Raw genomic sequence first — 25,161 nt, 5'->3', positions numbered from 1 at the left:
ATCTTCTGTCAAGGTAGTCGGGTAATATCATAGCTGCCTTGGTGAAATACCCTTGAGAGCCTTTGTGAGTCATACTTCATTTATTGTAGTGGAGAAAAATGTCAGTTGAAGAAAACGTGAGAGGAAAGGAAATGGAAATGATAGAGCCTCCAAATTCAAGTTCCTGCAGAGTCTTTGCTGGAAAATATTGGAAAACATCAATCACTATTAGGTTCCCAGATAGGATGAAGGCTATGGTTCTTAAAAAGTGTATGTGTGACTTGCTTCTGTTTTCACAAAGCTCCTGCCAGCAAGGTTAAATCTCTCTAAAATTTAACTCACCCTGGTTTCATATGATTTAACATCTTATATTTGCATGATTTGTTATGTCAGTAAGAATGGCATCCATATTTAGATTAAGCCAGTGTTATTGCAGTGTGAGAAAGTGACGTGAAACATTTCTTTTCAAGTATATCGGAAGAAAAAGAGAGAAGCGTTTTGCTGTACATGAATGAATATTTATATTCTTGATGAAGTTTCCTTCTGACTAAAATGTACATATTGCTTTAACTTCCATGCATCAATTTGCATTCCCTCTCAGTTTTGTGAAATGTGTTCAGGATGCTGAAATTACTGTCCTTTCTGTTTTGATATGTTGATTTGACCCTATCAAACATGTCTCACTTGAAAAAAAAATGAATGCAATGGGATAGTGTTGCACTTTTGAGACCGAGAAAAAAAAAGTTAGTACCATAAGCTTTTGTAGACTGAAGGCTTGTCTACATAGATTATTTACTTCAAATTCTTCCAGGGCTATCTGCATCCTGTATGCATGATGCAGGGTCAAAAACTCAAATGAGACACCGATTGTCTTTGCAACATCCACACCTGATTCGGCATTTCCTCCTCTTATTTCAAATTTTAAAACTTTATCTTTTACTTTGGGTTTTTGGCGCTCTCCGCAGCAACTATATGCGACTGCCTTCCCACACAGTCCCTGCGAGCTGCCTGGCACTGCCACTGAAGTCATGAGTTGCTGTGAGGTCAGAATGAGGCACCCAGCATTAGTAACATGGCTGAGTACCTCTTCATGACCTCATTGGCAATACTGGGTGATGAACAGAGATCATGTGGGAAGGCAGTAGTCTCTGTTGCTATAGAGAGAGTACAGGTACTTGGGGGGAATTTGGAATTTGTCGCTAGAACACTCCAGGAACAGCCCAGAGTACTCTGGCCAGTGAAGACAAGCCCTCAATTCACTTCATCAGATGAATGGAGTGATGTAATTTTGGACAGACATTTATACCTATGTGTGTGTGAGATAATGATGGAAATGTAAAGCCTGTGGGTATAGTGACTGGGTGACAAGTTTAGTTTTGGCTATGGTTGTTGGGGGATGGGGTAGGAAGAAAGATATTGCCTGAGCCAAGCTGAGTAGATACCCATATGAATGACAAAGGGAATTCTTGGAATATAGTATATTACTAGCTAGGGACCAGAAAGGAGATGCAATAGAATGTGCAAGAAACCCTTTATGGAACTGGAGTATTAATTAACATTCTAATATGTTTAGTGTAACAGGAAACCATTGTCCCTGTTCAGTCCCTTGTTGATGGACTGGACATTGCGGATATATCTTTTCAGTCTCCCTTTGAAGTTCATTTATCCTCTGGTGCAAAGATATGCATCCGAAGAAGTAAATTGTCTACCAAAGTTTATGCTACAAACGTCTTTCTTTCACTTAAGCTCAACAGTACTGCAATATCCTTTTCCACACCAATCCTGTCTAACATGTCTATGTCTTTGAATGGTCGCGCGTGCCCATGAGCATCCCCTTCCCGTTCCCATAACGGGGGGGACGGGTGCGATAAGCTTCTGACTAAGAAACAACACAAGTAGCTTGTAGTTCACACAAGTTTACTAATGGCTTTAATCTATATATACATAAAGGCTACATATCCTAATCTAGCTAGTGAATAGTTCAAGTAAAGAGAAATCTTATCTCACCACCTTTCCAAAGAAAAGTGAGAGAGGAGGAAGATGGAAAATGCAACAGTTCAGGAGAAAATCAGTGAGAATGTCTGTTAGTACCAAAAGGGTAGTGACCTAACTCACATGGTTAGTTTGAATGAGAGAGAGAGAAAGAGAGTTTTCATACAAGAAATCCCTATCTATATAAGGAGGGGGAAAGCGAATGCAAAAATCTTCCAACAGGTTTTGGGCTGTTACTCAGTTTCATGGGAAAACCAGAATGCACATTTAAGAGCTAGCCTTGATCCCAGTGCTATATTCAGTGCCCTTAAGGTGCTGTAGCTTTAGTCACAACTGATGCTTGTTATCTTTTCCATCTTGCCTGTCATGTTAGGTTTTCCACCTTGATTGGCCATGTCAGGTTATACCTTGTATTCATGGGGTCCCTCTCATGGGGTCCCACTTGAGCTGCTATGTGATTCTAATCCTGTTTGCATGAACACATGATGGTCACTGTCATCAGTTCAAACAGGATCAGGACATCACATGATGAGGTGTATGCCAACAAAGAGATTTACTCAAAATTATATCTACTAACCCATAACAGCCTCACTTGCAAATTCAAGAATTAAAATCATCTTTAAGAGTTTGCACTTCTTGCTGAACTCAAGGAGTTGCTCTATCGCTCTGAAGAGTGGTGGAATGCAGTTTATTATTTTCTTTTGTTAGCAAGGGTTTTCCTGTGACACATTTCATAAAGAAAGGGCTCTAATTGCAGAAATCTTCCTTATTTTAATAATTAATATTTTTCTTGAAATCAAGAGAGTTCCTCAACACAGCCACTAGTATTTCGGGGAAAAACATATTAGTAACAGTTGAAGCATTCTCCTCCCTTCCCCATACCTTTAAATTCCGGCATGGGTGAATTGGCAGAAAGGAGAGAGAGAAGAGGGTAACAAAGACAGACAGGATAGGGCCAGTGACTTAAAGAAACTAACTGCCCCATCCTTTAGCTCAGCTCATTCCTGGTACATAAGCCCAGCCACAAAGGTGTTTATCCATCTTAGATGGGAGCTGATCCTACAGGTCAATCTTGTAGTATACTTGTGCTTAAGTAACACACTTCAGCATGCAATCTAATCTGCCATCATTTACTAATATGTAACTCAGTGCATATCTGCAAAACATTAGTCTTCTCCATATGGTTTCCCTCTGAAAAGAAAAAATATATATTCTGTTCAGTTTCATAATTCATACCTTTTTGCGGCAGCCATGTTGATGTTGTTTATTTAACTTTTCTTTTCACACTCGCACAAGTCTTTCATTTCTGAATGTCATTCTGATATAGTACAGACTGTCACATTTAGCTTCTCCTGGCCTAGATTTGGTTGATAGTGTATAGAACAGCAACAGCATACATGGCACTTCACAGCATAAGTAAAAATCAAAGAAAAGGGTATGTTTCTCTTACCACATAATTTTAAAAAAGTATAAGTCTTAAAGGAGTTTATAATGACTCTGGAGACCAGAATCTCAATCTCTGCTCTGCCATGAAGACCCCATTGGGTGACTTTAGGCAGGTCACACTGCCTCAGCCCCAGAGGGAAGCACTGGCAAACCTCCCCTATGAACAAATCTTGCTAAGAAAACTCTGTGACAGGCTTGCCTTAGGGTGGCTGTAAGTCAGAAACAACTTAAAGGCACACAAGAACAAGAACAGTATGGTAATAGAGTGAAGACAGAGTGAATGACTGTGAGTAAAAACAGTAATCTGTTTAAGGTGGTCCTGTTTTTAAAAAAAAAATCAATTTGTTCCAAGTCAAAAGATGATTTGACACAGATGATTTCTTTCCATAACTTTAGGTAATCTGGAAGACAAGGATTATTGAGTAGGTACCTCTTACAAATTCTGTCAGTGCTTCTGCTGTCTGTCCCCTTTCACAGAATAAAGGCTGCTGCAGTCTGACATCCAGGCATTTAGCAGATGCACACCTGGTTAGATTCAACAAAGTGGCCACAATATGTTCTTTCAGATCCTGGATATGCTCCACAACATGCATTTTTCATGGCATTCCCAACTCTTACATTCTAAACATTGCTTCTAATATCATACCAATAATAAACAATTCCCTAAAACATTATTGTCACATATTCCTTTCCAGTTCTTGGCAGCTGGTATGCTGTCATTTCCCCATAACATTTCTATTAACTGTTGGTTAGAGAGTCCCACTCCAATTTCTTCAGATGCAGTAACAAAATCTTACTGAATAATATTGTGGAAGAATCCATGTAACAGCTGGGGAGCTATATCAGAAGCAACTTTTTATGATGTTTTTTTCTGCTTAGCTGATTTAATGTTCTTTTTATACATACAGTACTTAAGGCAATGCTCCTAGTAGAAATGTGGTGGTATACCCTTCCTCTGTCTGCCATTCATCCAAATCTTCCCCATAAGCAAGAAGAGTAAACATCCTCCATTTCCAGAAGCAGCCATAGTATTATATTAGATTCTGTGCGATGTCAACTTTGTTCTTAATACTATTATTTCATTATTATCTCCATTAAAATCAATGCAGGTCTATGTTAGAATTTTTTTTCTTCTTAATTTATTTAGGAATAGATTAAAAGTTGTATTTAGTCTTCAGAAAACTGTTTTTTCACACAAAATTGCTAATGCTTCATTGACAGGTACTTTCCCTCATCTAGTCAGTTATTGTTGTTCTCTAAAGTGGAGTGTTCTTTAGTTGTTAAGTAGAAACACCTGCATTGACCTAAATATTCAATTAGCAGTCATTTCCATAATGGCAAGTATTTTAATGCTAAAAAGATTATTTGGCAGAGCTAGTCCTTGAGAGGAAAGGACCAGTAAAATAAATAGGATTATCAAGAAAGTGAAGGTCTTAATCTGTAAAACAATGCTTCTGGAGCTTTCATTTCTAACTTGCTACCTTTTAATCTAGGCTTGATGGATCTGGCCAATGTGTTCAACCCCATTTAGACTTTGTTAATAATATCTACTGTATTCATTGCTACATGTGCAAAGGAGCTTGATTCTAAATCACAGAATCATAACATGACAGAGTTGGAAGAGATCCCTAGAGCCATCTAGCCAAACCCCTGCTATGGCAGGAATAGATATTCAGAGTACCCCCAACAAGATGGCCATCCAGCCTCTCTTTCAAACCTCCCAAGAAAGAGACTCCACTGCTCTCCTGATTGATGTGAAAGAAGTCATTAAGAATCTTGTCAGGTTTTTTTTAAAAAAATTAATAACAAGGCTACAGAGAATAGGAAGAGATTTATTTATTGAGACTGCAGAGAATAGGAAGCAAAGTTTAGCTTTTCTCTCTAACTGCAGATTCAACAAATTATGAGCATCTGATATTAGGCACAGGTGTGGGTGGGGCGCACCCATAATGACTTGTTTAATTTCTTGTATATCAGAAGGTTTTCAGTTTCCCATGGGGTTTTCAGGTTTTCCACTTTGAGAAAGAAGGAGTGAGCAGCTAAAGCGTGTGCAGTAATCTCTAAAGAGTCTGAGTTAGCATCCCCCACTATTACTTACAGGGATCCAGTGAAAGCAGGCTTTCACACTGTCAGGTGGGACAAGGAGATCAATTCCTATGAAGGGCCTTTATGTGATTAGTGGGTTACAGCCACTTCACCTTGACCTGTTGCTTAACTGGCCAGATGTGTTGAAATCTGAAAGAAGGCGACGTATGTCTTCCCTGTTGTGAATATTTCAGCCATTTGTGTCAGGCAAGACAATATTTCTCTAGGTCTGCCTTTAGTATGCAAGTTTCACACTTTCTGTAGCTTGAGGTCCCATTTGTTTACCATAGATTGAAAGAGCCAAATTTATTTTAAACAGCTAAGGAGTCAAAATTGAGATATTGGTGATGCATATTCTTTGCCAATTCCAGTTATTTATTTATTTATATATATATTGGATTTATATCCCCCCCTTCCCCAAAAACCAAGGTGGTCAACAAGGCAGTACCAAGAAAAGTTTCAGTTGTAGAAATTCAACATGAGTTGGCATATTACGATTAAATTCAGCAAAATCTTGTAGTCTTATTTGCATACAGTTTGAAAGCAAATTTCCTCTGCCTTCTGAATTAACATGTGAGCAAAGTTTAATAGCAGTCTAATAAAAATTTGGCAGGGCCATGATAAATATGGTCCATGGCACAGAAGAATGCCACTATTGAACATGCCAAGACAGAGGAAGTCAGCCTTTGTTTTCACATGATAATGAAGGGTTGCCCTTTGAATACATTCTGTATTGATCAGTGGCAGGATTCAGGAGGTGAAAGAGTGAGGTTTTTATTCTTCTACTATCAGTTTGAAACTAAGACCTGTGTTTTTAGAATGCAGTACGTCTGTGCTTTTGTATTGCAGACAGGAAAAGGTTGTAATGTTTTAGATCTGTATTTGTATGCTGCGATTTCTACTACGTGATGATATGCTTACATAATAGTGGCGGATACCCATTCAGTTCTATGCAGGGCTGTACCTCTTACATCCATGTTGCCTCCTCTCTCAGTGTGGTAATCCCCTTATTATATATACTCGTGTACAAGTCGCGTTCATGGATAAATCAAGGGAAGGTTTTACGGCCAAAATCATAGATTTTTATATGGCATGTGGATAAGTCAACGGTAAAATGTAGGGCATGTAACAAAGAGTGTAAAGGTGAAAACACCACTTCCTTCCCTCCTTTTCCTTCTCTGGCCCTCTCCCAACTCCCCCCACTGGTGCTTGGAGAAGAAGGTTTTAACTTCAGATTGAGAAGGGAAGGAAATGGTTAAATTGGTGTTTGATGGAGAGAGAGGTTTTAACATTAGAATGAGAAGGGGAGAAAGTTAAATGGGTGTGTTGGTGGGAAGAGAGATTTTAACATTAGATTGGGGGGGAGGAGTGGTATAATGAGGTTTGGGTGGGGAGAGAGAGGCGAGGAGGAGGAGGGGGGACAGAATGTTTAACGTCGGATTGAGAAGGGAATCACCTTTTTCACCACACCACACACACCCTGCCTGAGCAGCTCTTTCAGAAATCACTGCTGAAGTACATGGGGTGGTGCTTCTTTCAGGACCTTTCTAAGCAATATATCGTATTGATCCATATATAAGTCAACCCAGGATTTTAGGGTCAATTTTTGGTCATAAATTTTTGACTTATAGTCAGTACAGTGTGTCCGTGCCGTACATGGGTGCACTATACACGTCTTCAAAGTTACACTGTAGCCGTGTGACAGTTAAAATATATGGCACGTGAGCCCATGAGCACATGCCCCATTGATTTAAATGGGTCACTTACATACACAGTATTCCCCTTACGCAGGGGGAGCTGGAAAAGATCCCCAACGTAAGGAAACGGCCCAGCAATTGAAACTACACAGGTCTCATCTGCTGAAATAGACATCATTCTAAAGATAACACTGTAATTATGCTAGCTTCGCTTGGCTCAAGTTGCACATCAGCTGGACATGCATTTTAAATGGCAACATAACTGGTGACATCCCAGGAAAATCCACTTTCTGATCAGAAGCTAGGATGAATGTGATGGGATTTGTAATTCTGTAAATTATGTGATTAAACTGGAAATAAGTTGCTGACCTCTGATGATCTTGTCCTTGAAGCTTATTCAACAGCTTGTATATGTTTATTGTGCTTTCCAGCTAATGCTGAAGCTGTTGCCAATCCTAGGATAGGTGGTACAAGAAAGTGGACAGGTCCATATTGGGGTGTGCTAAATTTTGTGTGAAATTTGCTCTTTTGTTCTCAAAACAGATTTAAATAATGGCATTCTTGTTATAAGACACTGATAGAGGACCTTTGTCATGGTGTGTATGTTGTTTTGGGGGGTGGCAGCAGGGAAGATTTTGACCTGTAAACCTAGGACATGGTTTGATAAGATTGGTATTTTTGTAAAAAAAAAAAAAACAACACACACAAACACCAAAAAAGTTATACCAAATTTAGATTATATAAGGAAACATCCTTTAACATCAACAATGTATGTTTAACCATAGGGGAGAAAACAGTAAAAAAAATCTTTAAGGCAAAAATAAAAAGGAAAGTGCACAATGCACTGGCACCCAGTCAGCGTACTCACTATAATTATCAAGCTTTATGCTAACCTTCTCTATTGGAAATTTAAAACTGGATGAAAAGTAAAATCATTTTGCTGATGAACAGTTGTGTTTCAAAGCAAGCTGATCTGCCACAGATTAGCCATTAATCCTGTACCACCTGGTGAGAGGTACACCAGCAGCCTTACAGTATATCTTTTTGCAGACTTCATAGGTATCATTTGCTTTTGATTCCATGTTAGGTATAAAGTATGTCTTTAAATCTGAGTTCTTTATGCTGGACCCCTGCTTATTACTACATATCCCAAATTACATGAAAGCATACCCCTGCAAATCAGGTGCCACCTGAGCAATTATATTTGCAATGCTATTTCAGTATCCAAATGAGTAAAGGAAGCCTGAATTCACTCTTGTGTTTAATGTTAGATAAACTCACTAGGTTTAGTTCTTGACACTCTTGACTTTCACCACTCACAGCCTAGCTGATAGATGTCTGTTTGTGTTGTTCTTTGTCACTGATGTGGTTATTTTAATTCCAGAGTTCCATAGAATGTGAGGGTTCTCAGTACTATGTTATGATGAATGGTTACATTTCAGCTCTTGGGATGTGAAGAAGAGAGGTCATGGATTTTTCTAAAAGTGAGAGACCAGCTATATGGTGTATAAATATTATAAGATAGAAATAGATTAAAAAAACCTTTAAATATCTGGTCATTGTCTTGCAAACAAATGAAGCCACTAAGCATACAGAATATGATGCCAGGCAGCCCAGAGGGATGCTTAAATTATTATATCAGAGGATGTCATTGTAGATTGGCTGCATTAAAACTGTTTGATGCTACTTCACTGCCTGCCTCAGTTTTGCATGGAGCACAACTTGTCTCTTTCTCAGCTTAACCTTCCTGCTTACACTGAAGTCAAAGTTCCTGAGGATTATCCTCTAGGTCAGTGCTTCCCAAACTTTGGTTGTCCAGATGTTTCAGAGATCAGCTCTCAGAATTCCTACTGTTGGCCAAGCGATTGGAGTTTCTGGGAACTGAAGTCCCAAACTCCTGGAGGACCAGGATTTGGTAACCACTGCTCTGGGTACCTAGATATATAGGTGCTGCCCTGAGAGTGGAAACGATATTAAAGAAGATGAAATGGAGACTTGCTTTTGACATCTTTAATCTGCATTTGATATTAACCTTTACCCCAAATAGCATCGCAAGTACATTTCTATACCTTATCAGTGCACTTAAGCATTCCCTAAGTGGTTTACAAAGTGTTAAGCCAATTGCCCCCAACAATCTGGGTACTGATTTTAGGACCTTTTGCTAGTATGAACTCGCAACCTTATGGTTTGTGAGTGAGTGGCTGCAGTACAAGCATTTAACCACTGCGCCACTAGGGCTGTTAGTGGTTTGAACCCATTAATTTTAGAAGATGATATCCAATCATGTCTCTGAAACTGTAGCTGTGTGGATCCCTCATGGGCTAACTCATCTGCTTGGGATGTGAAATGGCTGGAACAACTCAGGGAAGACACTGCTGATTTGAACACCATCAAGAGTTAGGCTTATTACTAATCACATTGTAATCAACAGAGCACTTCAAACTTTTAAACCAGCGAACGTTCTGTTCACTCTCAGTTCAGAAGTATTGAATGAGCCTCAGTTTGGCACACCTGAATGTTTTTCTCTCAAGAGCAGTGTTTCCACTTTCTGAGGAATGCCCCAGAATTCGAGGAATTTAATTAATTTCTTTCAGGGATTTTGACTGAATACTAATATAATATTGGGGAATTCCAGGGATTTTGATTTTGGTAAAAACATCCGGGGAATATCTTCAAGGCTTGTTGACAACCATGCTCAGGGATACTGGAAGGGAGGTACTAAAAATTCCTTCGTTGTGGATTTCATGTGATCTTGTAGAGGCTGAATTGATAATTCATTTTCATGCATGGCTCTGTTTAGCATCAGATATAAACAAACTGAAATTGCTCTATTGAAATCAGCAGGATGTTTGGATGCATTTTAGTTCTTTCCCCCCCACTTTTTTCAGACCAGAATGCAGCAAGTTTATTCAAGTTTTTCTAAACTTTGCCAAAGATATATATCATTAAATCCTAAGTCAGGATCATCCATAGTATTTCTGTTTTTCTATAACAATTATGAAACCTGGACAGTGAGGAAAGATTATAGGAAAAGAAAACTCATTTGAAATGTGGTGCTGGAGGAGAGGTCTGTGGAGTTCCTCAAGAAGAGGAATGGTTCCAAAGCAAATCAGGCCTTGAACTCACATTAGAAACCAAAATGATCAAACTGAAGCTGTCATATTTTGAATATGCCATGAGACAACTAGACTCATTGGAAGAAATGATAACACTCTGTAAATGGGATACAGCAGTAAAAGCAGAAGACTATGTTTAGGCAGATTCAGTCAGGGAAGCCACACTCTTAGTTTTCAGGACCTGAACAGTGCTTTGATGACTACAATTCTTGTGTGTCAGTCCAAATGTAGCCATCATTGAAAGTCAACATAAAGGCAATTTGTGTTGCAGCATGTAAAATCCTCCACGAATTAATTTTAGTTCTTTTACTGCCAGATTTTATTTAAAGATTATCAGATTTCAAATTTGAAGTCGAAGGCTTTCATGGCCGGTATCCATAGTTTTTGTGGGTTTTCGGGCTACGTAGAAGAGTTTATTCCTGATATTTCACCAGCATCTGTGGCTGGCATCTTAAGAGAATCTGAAGATTTTCAAATTGTTTCTTCATTGTCTTGGTTCAAACGTATAATGTCCAGCTGTATATGTGTGTGTGTGTTGTGTGTGTATTTGGACCAAAAAAACTACAAACAAAGTAAATATTAAGTTGCAAGGAACCCACAAGCTTTCTAGTAAAATGGTCATTTTGGATGTCCATGCTACAGTGATTTTAAAAGAAAATCCAAAAATTACTCCAGTTGATTCAGTGAGTATGAGTTGCCAAAGATCCTAGGGCAGATGGAAGTCAGCAGATGTGCTTTTTATGTATTGGAAAAAAATAAATCATGTTATAAAGCAGTCTTAGATTATGCCTGCTTTTAAAACTGGTATTTTTTTTTGTAATGCTGTCCCATTTTTACTACTTTCTTACCATGTGCATGGATAGTAGTTGTGTAATGTTTTATTGCTCTCTGGTGATTGGTCATGGCAATGAAGATAAATACATTTAGATATTTCCCTCAGAAGCCCTCTCCTGTTTGTCTGAGGTTTTCTTTAAGCCGTTCTTTAAAATTAAGGTAAAGTTATAGCATCCTCCTCTTGTTTTTGCTTCTAGGAACCCCTTGTTTAGAAAGTGCCCACTGTATTTGGGTAGCAAACAAAGCAGTCTGTTAGGTTCGAACTGTACCATAGACGTCAAACAGATCAGCAGCTTGGAGTGCCCAGATCATTCCCAAGGCCGGCTGCTATGGTGATCCAGAATGGACTGCCTGGCAAGGAACATTTTTTCCCTGCTCCTTTTGAGGCCAACTTTGGTCTGCATTAGTCAGCCTCAGCATGGGTTCTGGCCAATCCAGGGGCATGCGCCATATGCATGACATGCCCCCGGATCAACCCAAATGTGGCACTTTTTGTCTGTGTTTCAGACCCTAAACAAGCCTTTGTGGGGTCTTTGTTTTTGTTTGGGTTTTTGTTTTGCTTCAAGGAAGCTCTCTTTTTGGAATTTCAACTTTTGTCTTGAAGCCAGGCATAACCAACTGGATAATAGCAAAAACAAAACAAAAAAGACGGCCGCCCGACTGAGCGGGCAGGCCGTGTTGCCGCCGGAGCGGCGACGCAGGCTCGGTGGAGTGCCCCAGCATGCTTTGCTGGGGTGTGCTTGCTGGCGATTGGTTGCTGGGGAGGGAAATGGAGGTACTTCCGCCTCTGAAAGGCCGCTCTAGGGGGCGGATAGTCCCTCTCTATGGTTGCCTCGGTCCTCCAGGGCGACCAATTGATTCGGCTGCTCTGGGGGCAGTGCAACTCCCTTCCCAGCAACCCCCTGGGCATGGCCTATTTAGGCCCAGTTGCCCAGTGCACGGTGCCATTTTCTGCTTGGCTCTCCCACCCGCCCTCCGCCAGGGTGTTGGTGTTTGTTACAACTTTGGGGCGGCAGCAGAGGGTCTGGATCTGGTGGTCATGGTCTATATGGTTGCATAGCACTGTATCGGGAGTCCCTATGGGACACGGGAGCGATGAGGACATGCGTTGTGGCCATTGCGGGGGCCATAACGTGACACCGCTTCCCGATGACTAGGGGATTTAATTTGAATGCAATCACTAGGTTGCATGGATATGAGAGGGCGTTCCATCAGCCCCTAGCTCATCCAGATATCTTGCTGATATATGACTGGCCAGTATCTTACAACAGCGGGTTGTACGATGATCCAGACCTCATGCTTTTGGCCAACCCTACCTTTTGGCTGCTGGTTTTGCGTGAATAAAGTTGTGGCCTTTCCTCCACATATGGCTCATGTCTTATTGTGGCGCCGCCCTCCCAGGCAAACACCCTCTTGTCATATTCCATGGCATCAATCACAGTTTTCTGATCAGTCATGACTGACCTCCAGTTTTTGCTTCCAGTAATCCTCCACATTTGGAATTTTGACATAAATTTGAGCATTACATCTAGAAGAGTAGGCAAAACACCATCAAACGTGGAGTTGTCTAACATAATGTCCTAATGAATTGTGGCTGCCGCAAATAGACAGATGGGCATTCACTCAAGAAATGTTCTTTATTGTTACAAATAAGGAATTGTTGGTTTGGGTTTTTCACCCAAAAAATGCAATTCTTGAAGTTGCTTTTAGAAGCCATTTTGTACTATGAAAGTGCAGCACTAATTATACCAGTTAAACATTGGCTTATACTTCTCATTGCTTTTGGCTCCAAATGAAAAGCTTTCTGCTTCCACACAAATTTTGCTGTTTTTTCTGCTTGTCACATTTCTTGTCTGGAAACCCCTTAATCAGTTAGACCCTTATCTCATGGGAAAAGAAAGCTAAAATGGAGCCTGAGAGTAGTAGTTTTCTCCATGCCTCTCTGTATGCTGTCATAGCATATCTGTTCTCCTCTCAAGGGAGACAGTCATAATAGTGTGCCTTTCTCACATTGGAAAAATCCATTTGATAAAAGTCACGCTTTTATGAACATCTCCCTCAGGAAAGAGAACTGAGGTGCCACAACAGCATGTGGAAAGGCAGGGAAAAGTCACTACTCTTCCACCCCACCCGCTTTCTTTTCTCATGTGATAAGGACCTTACATCATTGACTTGTACTAAAAAAGTCTGTTGTCATTTTTGCAAAGGAAGACTGATTTTTTCAAAAGCAGGGTTGCTATTGACAAAAAAGAAAGGACTCCTTAAGCTTTCTCACCTAGCTTCGTCTCCATACCTACTCAGCCTGGTATACTACCAAAATACCTTCCTTTTTGAGAGATGCATTGCAGCTTAGCAAATCATCAGCCACATTAACTGTGGTTCTGGCAGTCAAAGCAGTGGCAAATAGCCAGTGTCTTGATGCTGCCTAGGCACAGCAAAAGCAACATCAGAAGACCATCAGATTTATTGTAGTGATATGCTTGGGGGTGAAATCAATAATGCAGTTCCAGACAATTCTGACAAATTAAGTGTTCTATTGTCCTCTGTGATAATGGGCAAAAGGAGGGGGAGATCTAATCCATGTAATCTAATTCTTTCCTGTTTTCTTTTCCATTTCCAAAGCATTTTATAGATGATATATCATCTTTCAAGAAGGAAATGCAGCTTTAGATGCAATGCTTCCATTTCATCCTTCTTAATCCAGTAGTAATGATAAAGTATAACAAAACTTGCTTTCATTCATTATTGGAAGGAAATGCATAATTCTGATATGGTGCTTGTAAAATAGACAACATGCCTGCTAATGCAGAATCTCAGGCGCTATTGTCTTCTCTGTTGTGGGTTTAAAGAAAAAAGGTAAAAGAAGGTAAAAATAGCTAAAGTTGTCTCCTTTTTTTAAAAAAAATATTGGAAATTAGGAGTTGGAGAAGATGACAAAACATTTTAAAACAGTGTGTGAGACTTTCCAAACATAAATGGATATAGGAAGCATATGGTGCTCAAGTGTAAATGTCAGTATAGAAAAATACGCTCTTGTAAGAAAGGTCATATTACCTTACGGCAGTACAGAATAGCATCACCTTTGCACAGAACTGGGGAGCTGGCTGAGCCTTCAGGAGATAGGCACTTGTCAGTGGTTTTAGAGCCAAATACTGTTCATACAACTAATCTAAGGATTTAAATATTTAGTGAGTGACTTTGTGCCAATTCAGTTAGTAAGAACATTTCCATCTGTGAGGCCCACAAGGGATTTGACTGATTAAGAAAAAGGAGAGAATGAGGAGGTGCTAAAAATGTATCTTTCAGGACCCAGCAGAATTATTAAAATCAATGTTCCTGAAGTTGAAACTTGAAAGGGGATTTATCCCAATGCCATTTTATGTTAGGCAGTTTGCTAAAACAAGGAGATTATCTTTTGGGACTATAACAAAACAACAACAACTATATATCAGTGGATTGAAGAGACAGAATTATTCTACTGAATAGTAGCTAAAATCAAAGTGACAAATACTCTTCCAGTAAACATAGTAATTAGTGATTATTTTAGGAATGCTCTGATTATATATTACGTTTCTTTTACACATAAGTATCAAGATTCAGTATAGTCCAGTGGGCCCCTGCTATCTACTGGGGTTTAGTTCCAGGATATACACCCCATGGATATCAAAATTCATGAGTGTAGTAAAATGGTGTTCCTTATACTTCTCATTCTCATATATTAAATGGCAAAATCAATCTTTGCTCTTTAGAATTTTTTTTTCTTGGGTTGGTTAAAATTTCCTACTTCTGGTGCTTCTCCTCTTCCCCCATGCATGAGAGCAGCTACTGAAGCAGGAGCAGAAAGAATTAAGAAGCCCTTCTTCACCATCAAATTGAATCATCACCAGCCACATTAAGTTCCTAATTTTAAAAAAAAAAATTACATGGAATGAGTAGTTTTGTCCTCAGTTTGCCCAGAGTATCACTGTCACAAAGGAGTTTATCACACTAGCAAGATCCCGTGGAAAAACGGGAGTTAAATGAGATTTAAAGCGAAGAAAACCCAGAAATGCCCAAAGTTTATCGCACGACGTCACAGTTAACGTGAAATAATGCGAAGTTAATCCGAATGCAAAGCAAAGAAAACCAGCAGCTTTTTTACTTTCAGAACAACCCGAAAGTAAAAAAAAACCCTGCTTTCTCTGCTTTGCATTTGGATTAACTTCACATTATTTCACTTGGGCAGTCCCCTGGTGTGAAACTCCCCAAATTTGCAAGTTTTGTTTCAATTCAAATGTACTTTAAATTTGTTTTCCTGTCATTTTTCTGCGGGATCTCACTAGTGTGATAAACTGCAGAGAGTGGATGCATTTCCATAGAAAACATCTAGAAATCTGAAGTAATCCCTTGATTTTTGCATTCCTGATTTTTCTCCTTTTACAGGAAAGTATGTGACTGTATATTAACCAGGTGTGCTCCATTTGGTAGCATAGTCACATTTGATATGGTATAGGGTTCCTATCTAATGAATGTTGATGTAAAAGTTGTTGGGTAGGCTTTACTCAATTTTCTTTCCAAAATGAAAGTGTTCAGAATTATTGCATAGTTCTTGTTGAGTGTCTGGATGTCAAGCTAGTCATCCTTCCATTATCACTTGTTTTACATTTAGTGGGATGTTCTGATGTCTTTCTTATATGGATAATATTTGATCCTATCAAAAAGAGGAGTCCATTTGGCCCGTTTCTTAGTTGGTGTAGCTATCCTGAGCATATGTTTGAGACTTCTTCACATATATTCAAAGCTTTCCTTAGTCAATACAAAATCTGAAACAATTTTATGTACACAATCTGATGTGTGTTATGTGTGCAAGTATAAATCAGTAGTGATGGATTATGCCCAGCATCTCAGGTAATGGACAACTCCATGCTTGGTGGAAACATATGCCATTAAGCACATTTTGATGTTCTACTGTTTCCATAATCTTTTGCTCCTATCAAGGCAGAGTAGGACTAATGAGAACTGGACTTCTGTACTATCAGGTCTGCAGGTTCCCCAGCCATGCTTTGATATTTGAGATTGAGGCCTGGAGTTTTGTTCTTTTCTTGCCTGGCAACTTTTGAAACTTCCCTAAAGTAGATCTTCCCTCAGCAAAGGAAATACGTTACTCTGTGCTATTAGTTTTGGTTAGATTTTTATCCTGTATTGTGTCTAATACTGCAACAGCTATTTTAAAAATATTATAGTTAAAAAACCTTTTCTTTTCCTTCCATGAACATTATAACTCAGATAAAGGACTGACATTGAACAGTATTGATAAAATGATATAATAGATAGATAGCCAGGCAGACAGACAGACAAACAGATGGCACTGATAAAATGATAAAATAGAATAGATAATCTTTATTTATGATTAAAAGATATCTTTTCATATTACTTAATAGAATTTTTTTCTTGTGCGTGGATGACACCTCAGGAACCAAGTATATATGTATTTTTGCACCCATAATAAACTGAAGTTATAAAATACCATATCCTTGTTATCAGACAAGTTCAGCTACCTTACTTATTGTATTCAAAAATGGTTGCAGCTGCTTCTAAATGCTACTCATGTGTTCAACATTTGCATTATTATTTCTCTTAATGACTGACTGATTTGAACCATGTGTATTTGTTTTTCTGCTAACCTCCACAATTCTGTTCCTCTCCAGATCTTTCATGAACCCTTTTTCCTGGATGAAGGTTGCCTCCAATAAGATTTCAAATACGCATTCAAATGTGTATGTACTTGAATGATTGATTCATTTCTAACACCTTATTTGAGAAGGCAGGTTATAATAGAATCCCATCTGTACAGTGCATTGGATCATGGCTGATAAATGCATGTAGACAAACTTTGTTACTACATTTTAATTGCCCACTATCTACTGATTTACAGTACTGAAGCACTCTTTTATCAAATAGTTTAAAGCACCATGAATATTTTATTAAAAAATCTTTGCCAAGATGCAAAGGGTTGCATGTTGTGACAGGTGTTCAGGTCCCCTATATCACAGAAACATCTTGTATTCTCCCGTGCCTTTCCTAGATATTCTCAGGAGAGGCTTTATTTGTCCCTCCTTTCTTGGCCTCTCTCTATGAAATGGAAGAAAGACAACAATTTTCAGACACAGGTCGGCCATACTTGCCTTTTCTTGGCTAAATCTCCTCTTGAATAACACCTGTTTAGTAATAATAATTTCCTTCTTTTAAAAGGACTGACAATATTTCAACAAGAGCACTGGCTCTGTATCACAATGCGAATTAGGCAAACCTTAGAGTAACCTTCCTCAGTAAGGTGCTTCTCTAAATATTTTTAAATGTGGGTATCAAAAAAAATGTAGCATTTGGCAATTGAGGTAACTTTCCTCTTTAATTGACATCATCATTTGGCACTATATGGAGCACTGATTTCTTTTTAAAAATGTGAATGTTTGCAAATAACCACAACTCCCTTTATGTTTTTCACAGCTGCATATGTTGTGTATTAGATATCTGTGTCATTTATCATGTTAAATTTAAATATATGTGATACTGAGGAAGCGCCTTTAAAAATCCTGTATTTTGAGCAATATTAATTACTTCTTCAACAGTATTAATGGGCATGATACATCACAGGGCTAAAACAAACAGATAGTATGAAGCTGGAAGAATCTCTGAGGCTGAGGAGGACAGAAATTGTACAAAGTAAATGTATATACCTTTCTTAAGATCTATTTTTATATTTAAAATGTTAGTTGATGAATATTTATAAAGTTGTCACAGGTTTAACTAATGGTTTTTTTGTGGAGCATGGCCTATGGTCTGCATATACACTGAGCCATTCACAAAATCAGGGTAACACACATCTGTCTTAAGTGCCTTAAAAAGAAATCTTAGGATGAAACAGCAGTGGAGAGAAAAGGTTTTCAAATCCAGTTCTGGCCAACACAAGACCCAATTTGCTACAGAAAGAAAGGAAAAACATACTGCATATAGTTGACTATAAGTCGACCTCATGTATAAGTCAATGGCAAGTTTTGGGGCAAAATTATGAATTTTGATATGACTCGTGGATAAGTCAAGGATAAAATTTAGGGGCATGCAACAAATGATGTAAAGGACAAAGTTTACTATCTTCATACAGAAATGTCTTATTCAGATCCTTCTAAGCCCAATTCCTCTTGGTACTCTTTTGAAGGGAAGCACCAAAGAGGTCCCACCACTGCCGTTTTTCCACCGAAGCATTCAAAAAGGCTAGAAGCAGCAGCATGGTAGAAAGAGTAGATGAGTTGGTGCTTCTTTTGGGTGCTCCCAGGATGAACTAAGCTTGTACCTTTTGCCATTCTACTCACAGAAGGAAAAAAGTTAAAATACATTATTTACATTGACTCATGGATAAGTCGATCAAGTTTTTGTTGTCAATTTTTTGACAAAAATTTGTAGACTTATACATGAATATATACAGTAACTGTATTATTGGGGAAATAGCAAAGCAAATTCCATCTAGGTGTAGAATCATAAGTAATCTGTTTCCTGAAGACCAAGCTGGATACAAAGTTAATTGTGTCATTTACCACATCTATGATTATTTTTATATAATCCAAAAGAGGAGTCCTCTGAATTGGACCTATGCCCTATACACACAGATACAGGTGGAGGGAGAGCACTACACACCTGTTTGCCCTTGGAGCAAACAAAGGCAGGGGCCTTTGGCCTGTGGTGTGGGCAAAGGATTAAAGTTCCCCGTGCCACAATGCTGACCAGGCATCTTCACATTGGCTACTATTTAAAAAAAAATACATGGACTAATGAGATTAATATTATTACATCTAGTTTAGCTGCCTTGGACTGTAGGCCACAAAAGGGTCTGCTGTGCACCAGTTTATTAGAATCCCTGGTTGTCCAGACATAGCATAAAGTCAGTGTTGATTGCACACTGGAAAAGACAAGTAACAAAACATTCTCCAATTGGGTACTGACATGTCATTAACTGTCTCTGTTGGCAATTGCAGGTAGGCACCAAAGTCAGGAATGACATTTGTCTCTGTCCATGCTGCAGCATCACAAATTACTATACCTGCAGGCTAGAGCTAGTCTACATATATGTGTACTCTGCAAATTGGTGTGCATTTTTGCACATTCACATCAATGGTTAATTGTCTTCACTTTCCTGTACAAATTTGTATCTATTTGCATCTGTTTACCCACCCTCTGCCAAAAATGTGCAGCGATATGAATGCATATGAAGCAGATAGATGGTCACACATATGATAATGCACATTTCTGTGGATACTCTGGTAAAAACTGTACAACCTTTTTTCCATAGAGTTTAAGGAGTTTTACTGAAGGCCCACCAGAAAAGCCTGAACTCCTGTGAATCACAAATCACATTCTTTTCTACTGGAATGAGAAGTATTTTAAACATGTAGACCAACGTTTAGGGTGAGGAGTTACTCTCACGTTCTCAAACCAGATTAAAAGAGGTGGGTGATAGAAGAAACAAAAAATGCCAACTTGTTTTCCAAGAGGCCTAAAACATGCACATTTTGTAGCAGCTTAAACATTTACTGAAAGATCCTTTTCACAGCCCCAATGCTTGCAGGACAATGTGTCATGACTCTCTCTCTTTCTTTATAGGCTTTCCCAAATAAGTGATGTTTTCATTAGTGTTTACTTGGAAGTATGAAGATGGCACACTTAATCTGTTTTGCTAGGAATTCTGAATCCCACCTCTTTTGCAGCTCAAATTCATTTATGATTTTGCCTTTGAGGTCTACAAATTTAAAAATACAACATTTAAGTGTTTAGTTTCATCTCGTTTTTTAAAAAAGGACTATTGTAATATATTGCAAAAGAAAAAAGAAGAAACAGCCACTGCTTGGCTTTCACCCCACCTTACAGTTTATATTAAAGCTTACTGAATTACTTTTCATAATTAACCAAATGTTGGCGGGTTATAGACCACCATTTCGGACGTCCTCAGGACGTCCCATTTTAAAAAAGGGGCGTCTCTTCTAGACGCCCCTTTCCCTATCACGGACTCAGTCCGTGACAAATGGCAGTGGCCGTTCCACACGGCCGCCGCCATGTTTACGTCTTGGACACATAGCGTCCAGACGGGTCGCGGCGGTTATGACGTTGCGGGTGCACCATGGGCGCCTCGCGACGTCATAATGGCGCTGCAGGAAGAAGCTCCATTTTGGAGCTTCTTTTTTGCTCCGCGAGAGAGTCGCGCGGTTTGTATGCTGCGACTCCCTCACGGAGCAAAGAGCAGCGGCGGTTTGTAACGCCTCCTTATTGAGTATTTAGAAATACTAATTTCTAAGGGAAAAAAATTAGTGATTACTTAGTTCTTTCAGATTGAAGAATAAATGAATATTACATGCTACAGCAGAGGGATAGATGATGAAAAGAGACAGAAAGCCTATATTACTATAACTTAGTTTTAAGTATGACATCTGACTAGGATAAATTTCCAATAATCATCAGCCCAGATTGTAATGTAGGCATCTGCGGTCCTAAATTTATTTTAAGTAAACTGGTTAAAGTCAGGTACTCATTTTAACTTAGGTTGGTGATAGCCATATGTGATATTGAACCCTGATATGCTGTATATTTGTAAGCAAGGCTTTTTCAGGAAGAAATATCCATTGTGCATCTTCCAGGCCAGCCCTAGATGTTTTGCTGCCTGAGCTGAAGGGCTATATACCATTTTCCACTCTCACACCCATTTCTTTGTGCAGAACTTGGGTGAATGGATGCTTGAATCTTACTTCAATAATAGTTAACAAGAGAGCAGACTTCGCTCTTCCTGAGGGCAGAAGTCTAATTTAGTGGGTATGATCAAGTTTCTTGGTATGCACAGCCATGTCTTGCCATAGAAGGGAACAGTAGGTAGCCTCAGGTGTACGAGAAGTGAGGCGGCCACTGTTGTCCCCTAACTGTCCACCCCATAATCTGTGCCCTAGAATAGTAGACTCAATCCCTTTACTGATAGGGCCTAGCCTCTTTATGTAGAGATTGAATTGGTATGAGACACAAGTTTACCACCACTTTGCAAAATGGTCCTGACAGAGGGAGATGTTTTGTACAAGAGGTAAGGAAAAGATACAGTGTGGCAGGCAAAACATAGACAGTTTTAAATTATATGTTCCAATTAAGTTCATCTTTTTTCCTGGCCATACTGTCAGGTTTTAAATGAGAAATGATTGCCCTGTCATTGCATCACTGTGAAAACCAGTGTTGTCCAGTTCAATGATTAATTACTCAAGGGAGTGATTCTCATCTTTAGTCTGAATGTAAGCCAGGTTTTTTTAATTGTCTGAAGCAAAATTGGTGATGTTTTCCTTGAGTAAAGCACTTGGTTTTTAAAAATATCATAACCTTTATATAAACTGCTTTTACTTTCTACTCTAATGGACATATGTTTCTTCTTTAATATTTTGTTTGCTTTCTACTAAATGTATTCGCTAATGCTACTAAAAGCTAGCATTACTGGTGATTTATTATACTGTGATAAACACTGGGAACAATAAAAAAAGGTATTAATGACTTTTTGTAGTGGTAAGCTTCACTCAGGTAGTATTTAACCTAAACTTTCCAAATAATCTCTAACTAGCTTGTTTAATTGTCCTCATCAAGAGATCAGAAACAGGATTAACAAAAACAACAATAAATTATATGTACTTTTCTCTTATTTCAGTATCGTTTCCTGTAGAAGTGATAACATGATGTGTGATTAAACCAGGACTGGTTGTACATAATGAGGTGTATGTTTCTGTGACTTTGTATAAACTGAAATGCTCCTTCACCCTGGAAACAATCTCACCATTTATTATGAGTGCAGGTGCATTTGTGCTATGTGGGAATAATACAGAAAGAAGCCATAATTTGGTCTCACTATAGCTAATACTTACCTATAGACACCTTTTGATGCAAGTTTCTCCATTGTCTTCATGGCACAGCTTTATGCAACTGGGTGCTCTCCAGTTGTGCTGGACTAAAGCTATCATAATTCCTGATCATTCAAAACATCTCAGGGGCATCAGGTTGCCTAGTCCTGTAAATGTAATACTTGCTGTTGGTGGATTTCTTAAAGCAGTCCTTATTCTAATTTGGATGTCATACAATATTATTCTCTGATAAAATATGTAAAACTCAAAACACAATTCTGACACGGGCAGGGCTTTCCCAACTTTTCCATAAATTAAGTCTGCCAAATATGGCATTACTAGCCAATTATTCAAAGGCACATGACAGTATTTTGAATCATTTTTTCTTGTTTAATGATTTTTTTCTTACAAAATATCAGATGAGTATAAAGCCAATTAGAAGTTCGGTCTTTTGCTTCATCATTGCTTTGTGGGCATTTGGAGATGCATCATATAGCCAGTTTATATTGTCTTAACATGTGGCTTGGTGTTTTTAGAGCAGAACACATTTTGAAATCTTTTAAAAAACAGGAGCCCACTTGCAATAGAATTGGAAAGAATGTTTGACTAAACCAATGAATGGTATTACTTTAATCTTAGGTCCTCTGAAATCAATTGAAAAAGGCTGTTTTTGAAGCTAAGCTGTAGGAGATTATTACACGGGGTAAAGGACAGAACACTCCCATCCTTACCCCATTCTTTTGGCGCAATCGTGCGAAGATGATCAGATGACATCTGTCCTTATCCCAGTCTTCAGTTGTTTTTATCACACAATCACATCAAATGACATTGCGCTTATCTCATCATTCTGTCACTGAAGTGGCATGACCCCATCACTTTGTATTAACAGAAACTCCCATTAGTACAGTGGTGGGTGCCACTGATGGGAGAAGGATGGAATAAGCACAGATGCGATAACGTATGAGAGCAATCCCTCCTTTTCCTGTGTGTTAATCTCCACAGTCACCAAGGTTGCAACTGTTCAAAAAAGAAAAAAAGAAAGTGTTGCATAGATCGTAGGATTGTGAATTACCTTGCATATGAAAAATAAGATTTATTGTTTGATGTTTTCAAAATGTTTTCAAAATATTCCACCTGGAATATTGTGTCCATTTCTGGGCACCACAATTCAAAAAGGACATTGAGAAACTGGAGCGTGTCCAAAGGAAGGCAACTAAAATGGTGAAGGGTCTGGAAACCATGTCCTATGAGGAACGACTTAGGGAGCTGGGGATATTTAGCCTGGAGAAGAGAAGGTTGAGAGGTGATATGATAGCCCTGTTTAAATATTTGAAGGGGTGTCATATTGAGGGGGGAGCAAGTTTGTTTTCTGTTCCTTCAGAGAACAGAACCCGTAACAATGGATGCAAGTTACAGGAAAAGAGATTCCACCTCAACATCAGGAGGAACTTCCTGACAGTAAGGGCTGTTCGACAGTGGAACACATTCCCTCAGACTGTGGTGGAGTCTCCTTCCTTGTACATCTTTAAACAGAGGCTAAGTGGCCATCTTTTGGGGATGCTTTGATGGAGGGTTCCTGCATGGCAGGGGATTGTACTGGATGGCCCTTGTGGTCTCTTCCAACTCTACGATTCTGTGATTCTATGATACTATTAGCAGTGCGGTGTCTTCACACTGTGTAAGAGGACCAAGAGAACAAATATCTGTCTATAGATATATGTCTTTCACTTGAGAGAGAGAGAGAGAGAGATGCTTGAGTGGACCTCTATCAACAGTTTTCATAGCTCTTGGGTTATCTGAACTACTTTAGTACTGAACTGCTGCAGTATTGGTTTCTTTTTCGGTGGAACATTTTGAAAACATCATACAAGAAGCACAGGCGGTTTACAGACCGCCAAATAGTACGTATACAATACGTACTAGGGTTAGGAAGGGGCGGTGCTTCCGCACCCCCCTAACCCTAGTACGTATTGAATACGTACAAGATGGCGGCGCCCTGTTCATACGGGCGCCGCCATCTTTACGTACTGGACGCACAGCGTCCAGACGTGTCGCGCCGCTTGTGACGTAGCGAGCGCGCCCCTGGCGCCTCGCTACGTTGCAAACGCGACGGTAAAAGAAGCTCCATTTTGGAGCTTCTTTTTTCGGTCCGCGCGGGAGTCGGGCCGTCTGAAGGCTCCGGCTCCCCCGCGGACCTACTGGCGGCGGCGGCAGACCGCCGCAAAGCGGCGGTCTGTACCCCGCCACAGTTTCTCTAGGGAAGGAGCACGTTTTGATTATAATCTTCTGGCCTCATGATATAGAATATCATTTTAAAAAAATATATTATGAAAATATAATTGAAAGCATATGTGTGTTTGTGGTTCAAAATCAACAATGTAAGTGTATTATGTTTCCTACCAACTAATATAGTCCAGTATTTAAAAGAGCCAGGGATGTAGCCAAGGGGGGGGACTCTTGGGGTCCAGACCCCCCCCCCTTCCATTAGAAAAATGAATGGTGCGTGCAGCTGCGCCGCCGCGCCCAAGCTCCATTATAATGGTGGCACTTACTCTGGACACCCCCCCCCCTTCCTAAAATCCTGGCTTGTTTATTTGGAAAGGAATCTTGATTTCAAGAGAAAGATTTAAACTAGGTTATTTGTCTTAGCCATCCTAAGTACCGTATTTTCTGGCCTATAAGACGACTTTTTAGCCCAGAAAAATGTTCCCCAAAGTCGGGGGTAGTCTTGTACTCTGGAAAGCCCCTGGGTCCTAAAGAGAGCCCTCGGCAGGGAAGGCTTCTCTCAAAGGCAAAGGAGCATCCTCCTCCGTTCCTTCCCTCCTTTGCCTTCCCTCCCTCCCTCCCTTCCCTCCTTCCTTCCTTCCCTTTTCCTTCCTTTTCTTCTCTTCCTTCCTTCCTTGCTCCCTCCCTTCCCTTCCTGTCCTCGGAAGGCAGAAGGTCTCTCTACCTTCCCTCCAGCCCTGAGAGCAAGGCTGGCTACAGAGCAACCAATCCTTTGGAGTCACACACTCACAGTTTTCAGCCAATCAGAGAGAGGGCTGGAGAGTGGTCGCCACCCCACCCTCAGAAAAGGGTCTCTCTCTCTCTCTCTCTCTCTCTCTCTCTCTCTCTCTCTCTCTC

The 25,161-nt window shown here is 39.5% G+C and overlaps 1 protein-coding gene across 4 annotated transcripts in view; it reads left to right on the top strand.

Annotated features, from left to right (window-relative positions):
- CTNND2 (catenin delta 2) overlaps nucleotides 1-25,161 on the top strand; it is a 557,661-nt gene that overhangs the window by 327,944 nt on the left and 204,556 nt on the right. Inside the window, exon 4 of one of the 4 annotated variants that reach the window (XM_042464994.1) lies at nucleotides 16,837-16,905. The exons of the other annotated variants lie outside the window; for them this stretch is intronic. Coding sequence (XP_042320928.1) covers nucleotides 16,837-16,905 — 69 coding nt within the window. The remainder of the gene's footprint in view (nucleotides 1-16,836; nucleotides 16,906-25,161) is intronic. 4 annotated transcript variants of the gene reach the window in all.

This window comes from Sceloporus undulatus, chromosome 4 (genome assembly GCF_019175285.1).
Source record: "Sceloporus undulatus isolate JIND9_A2432 ecotype Alabama chromosome 4, SceUnd_v1.1, whole genome shotgun sequence".
NCBI lineage: Eukaryota > Metazoa > Chordata > Lepidosauria > Squamata > Phrynosomatidae > Sceloporus > Sceloporus undulatus.
Note: the sequence above shows the minus strand (reverse complement) of the source record. Positions and strands in the feature narration are given on the sequence as shown.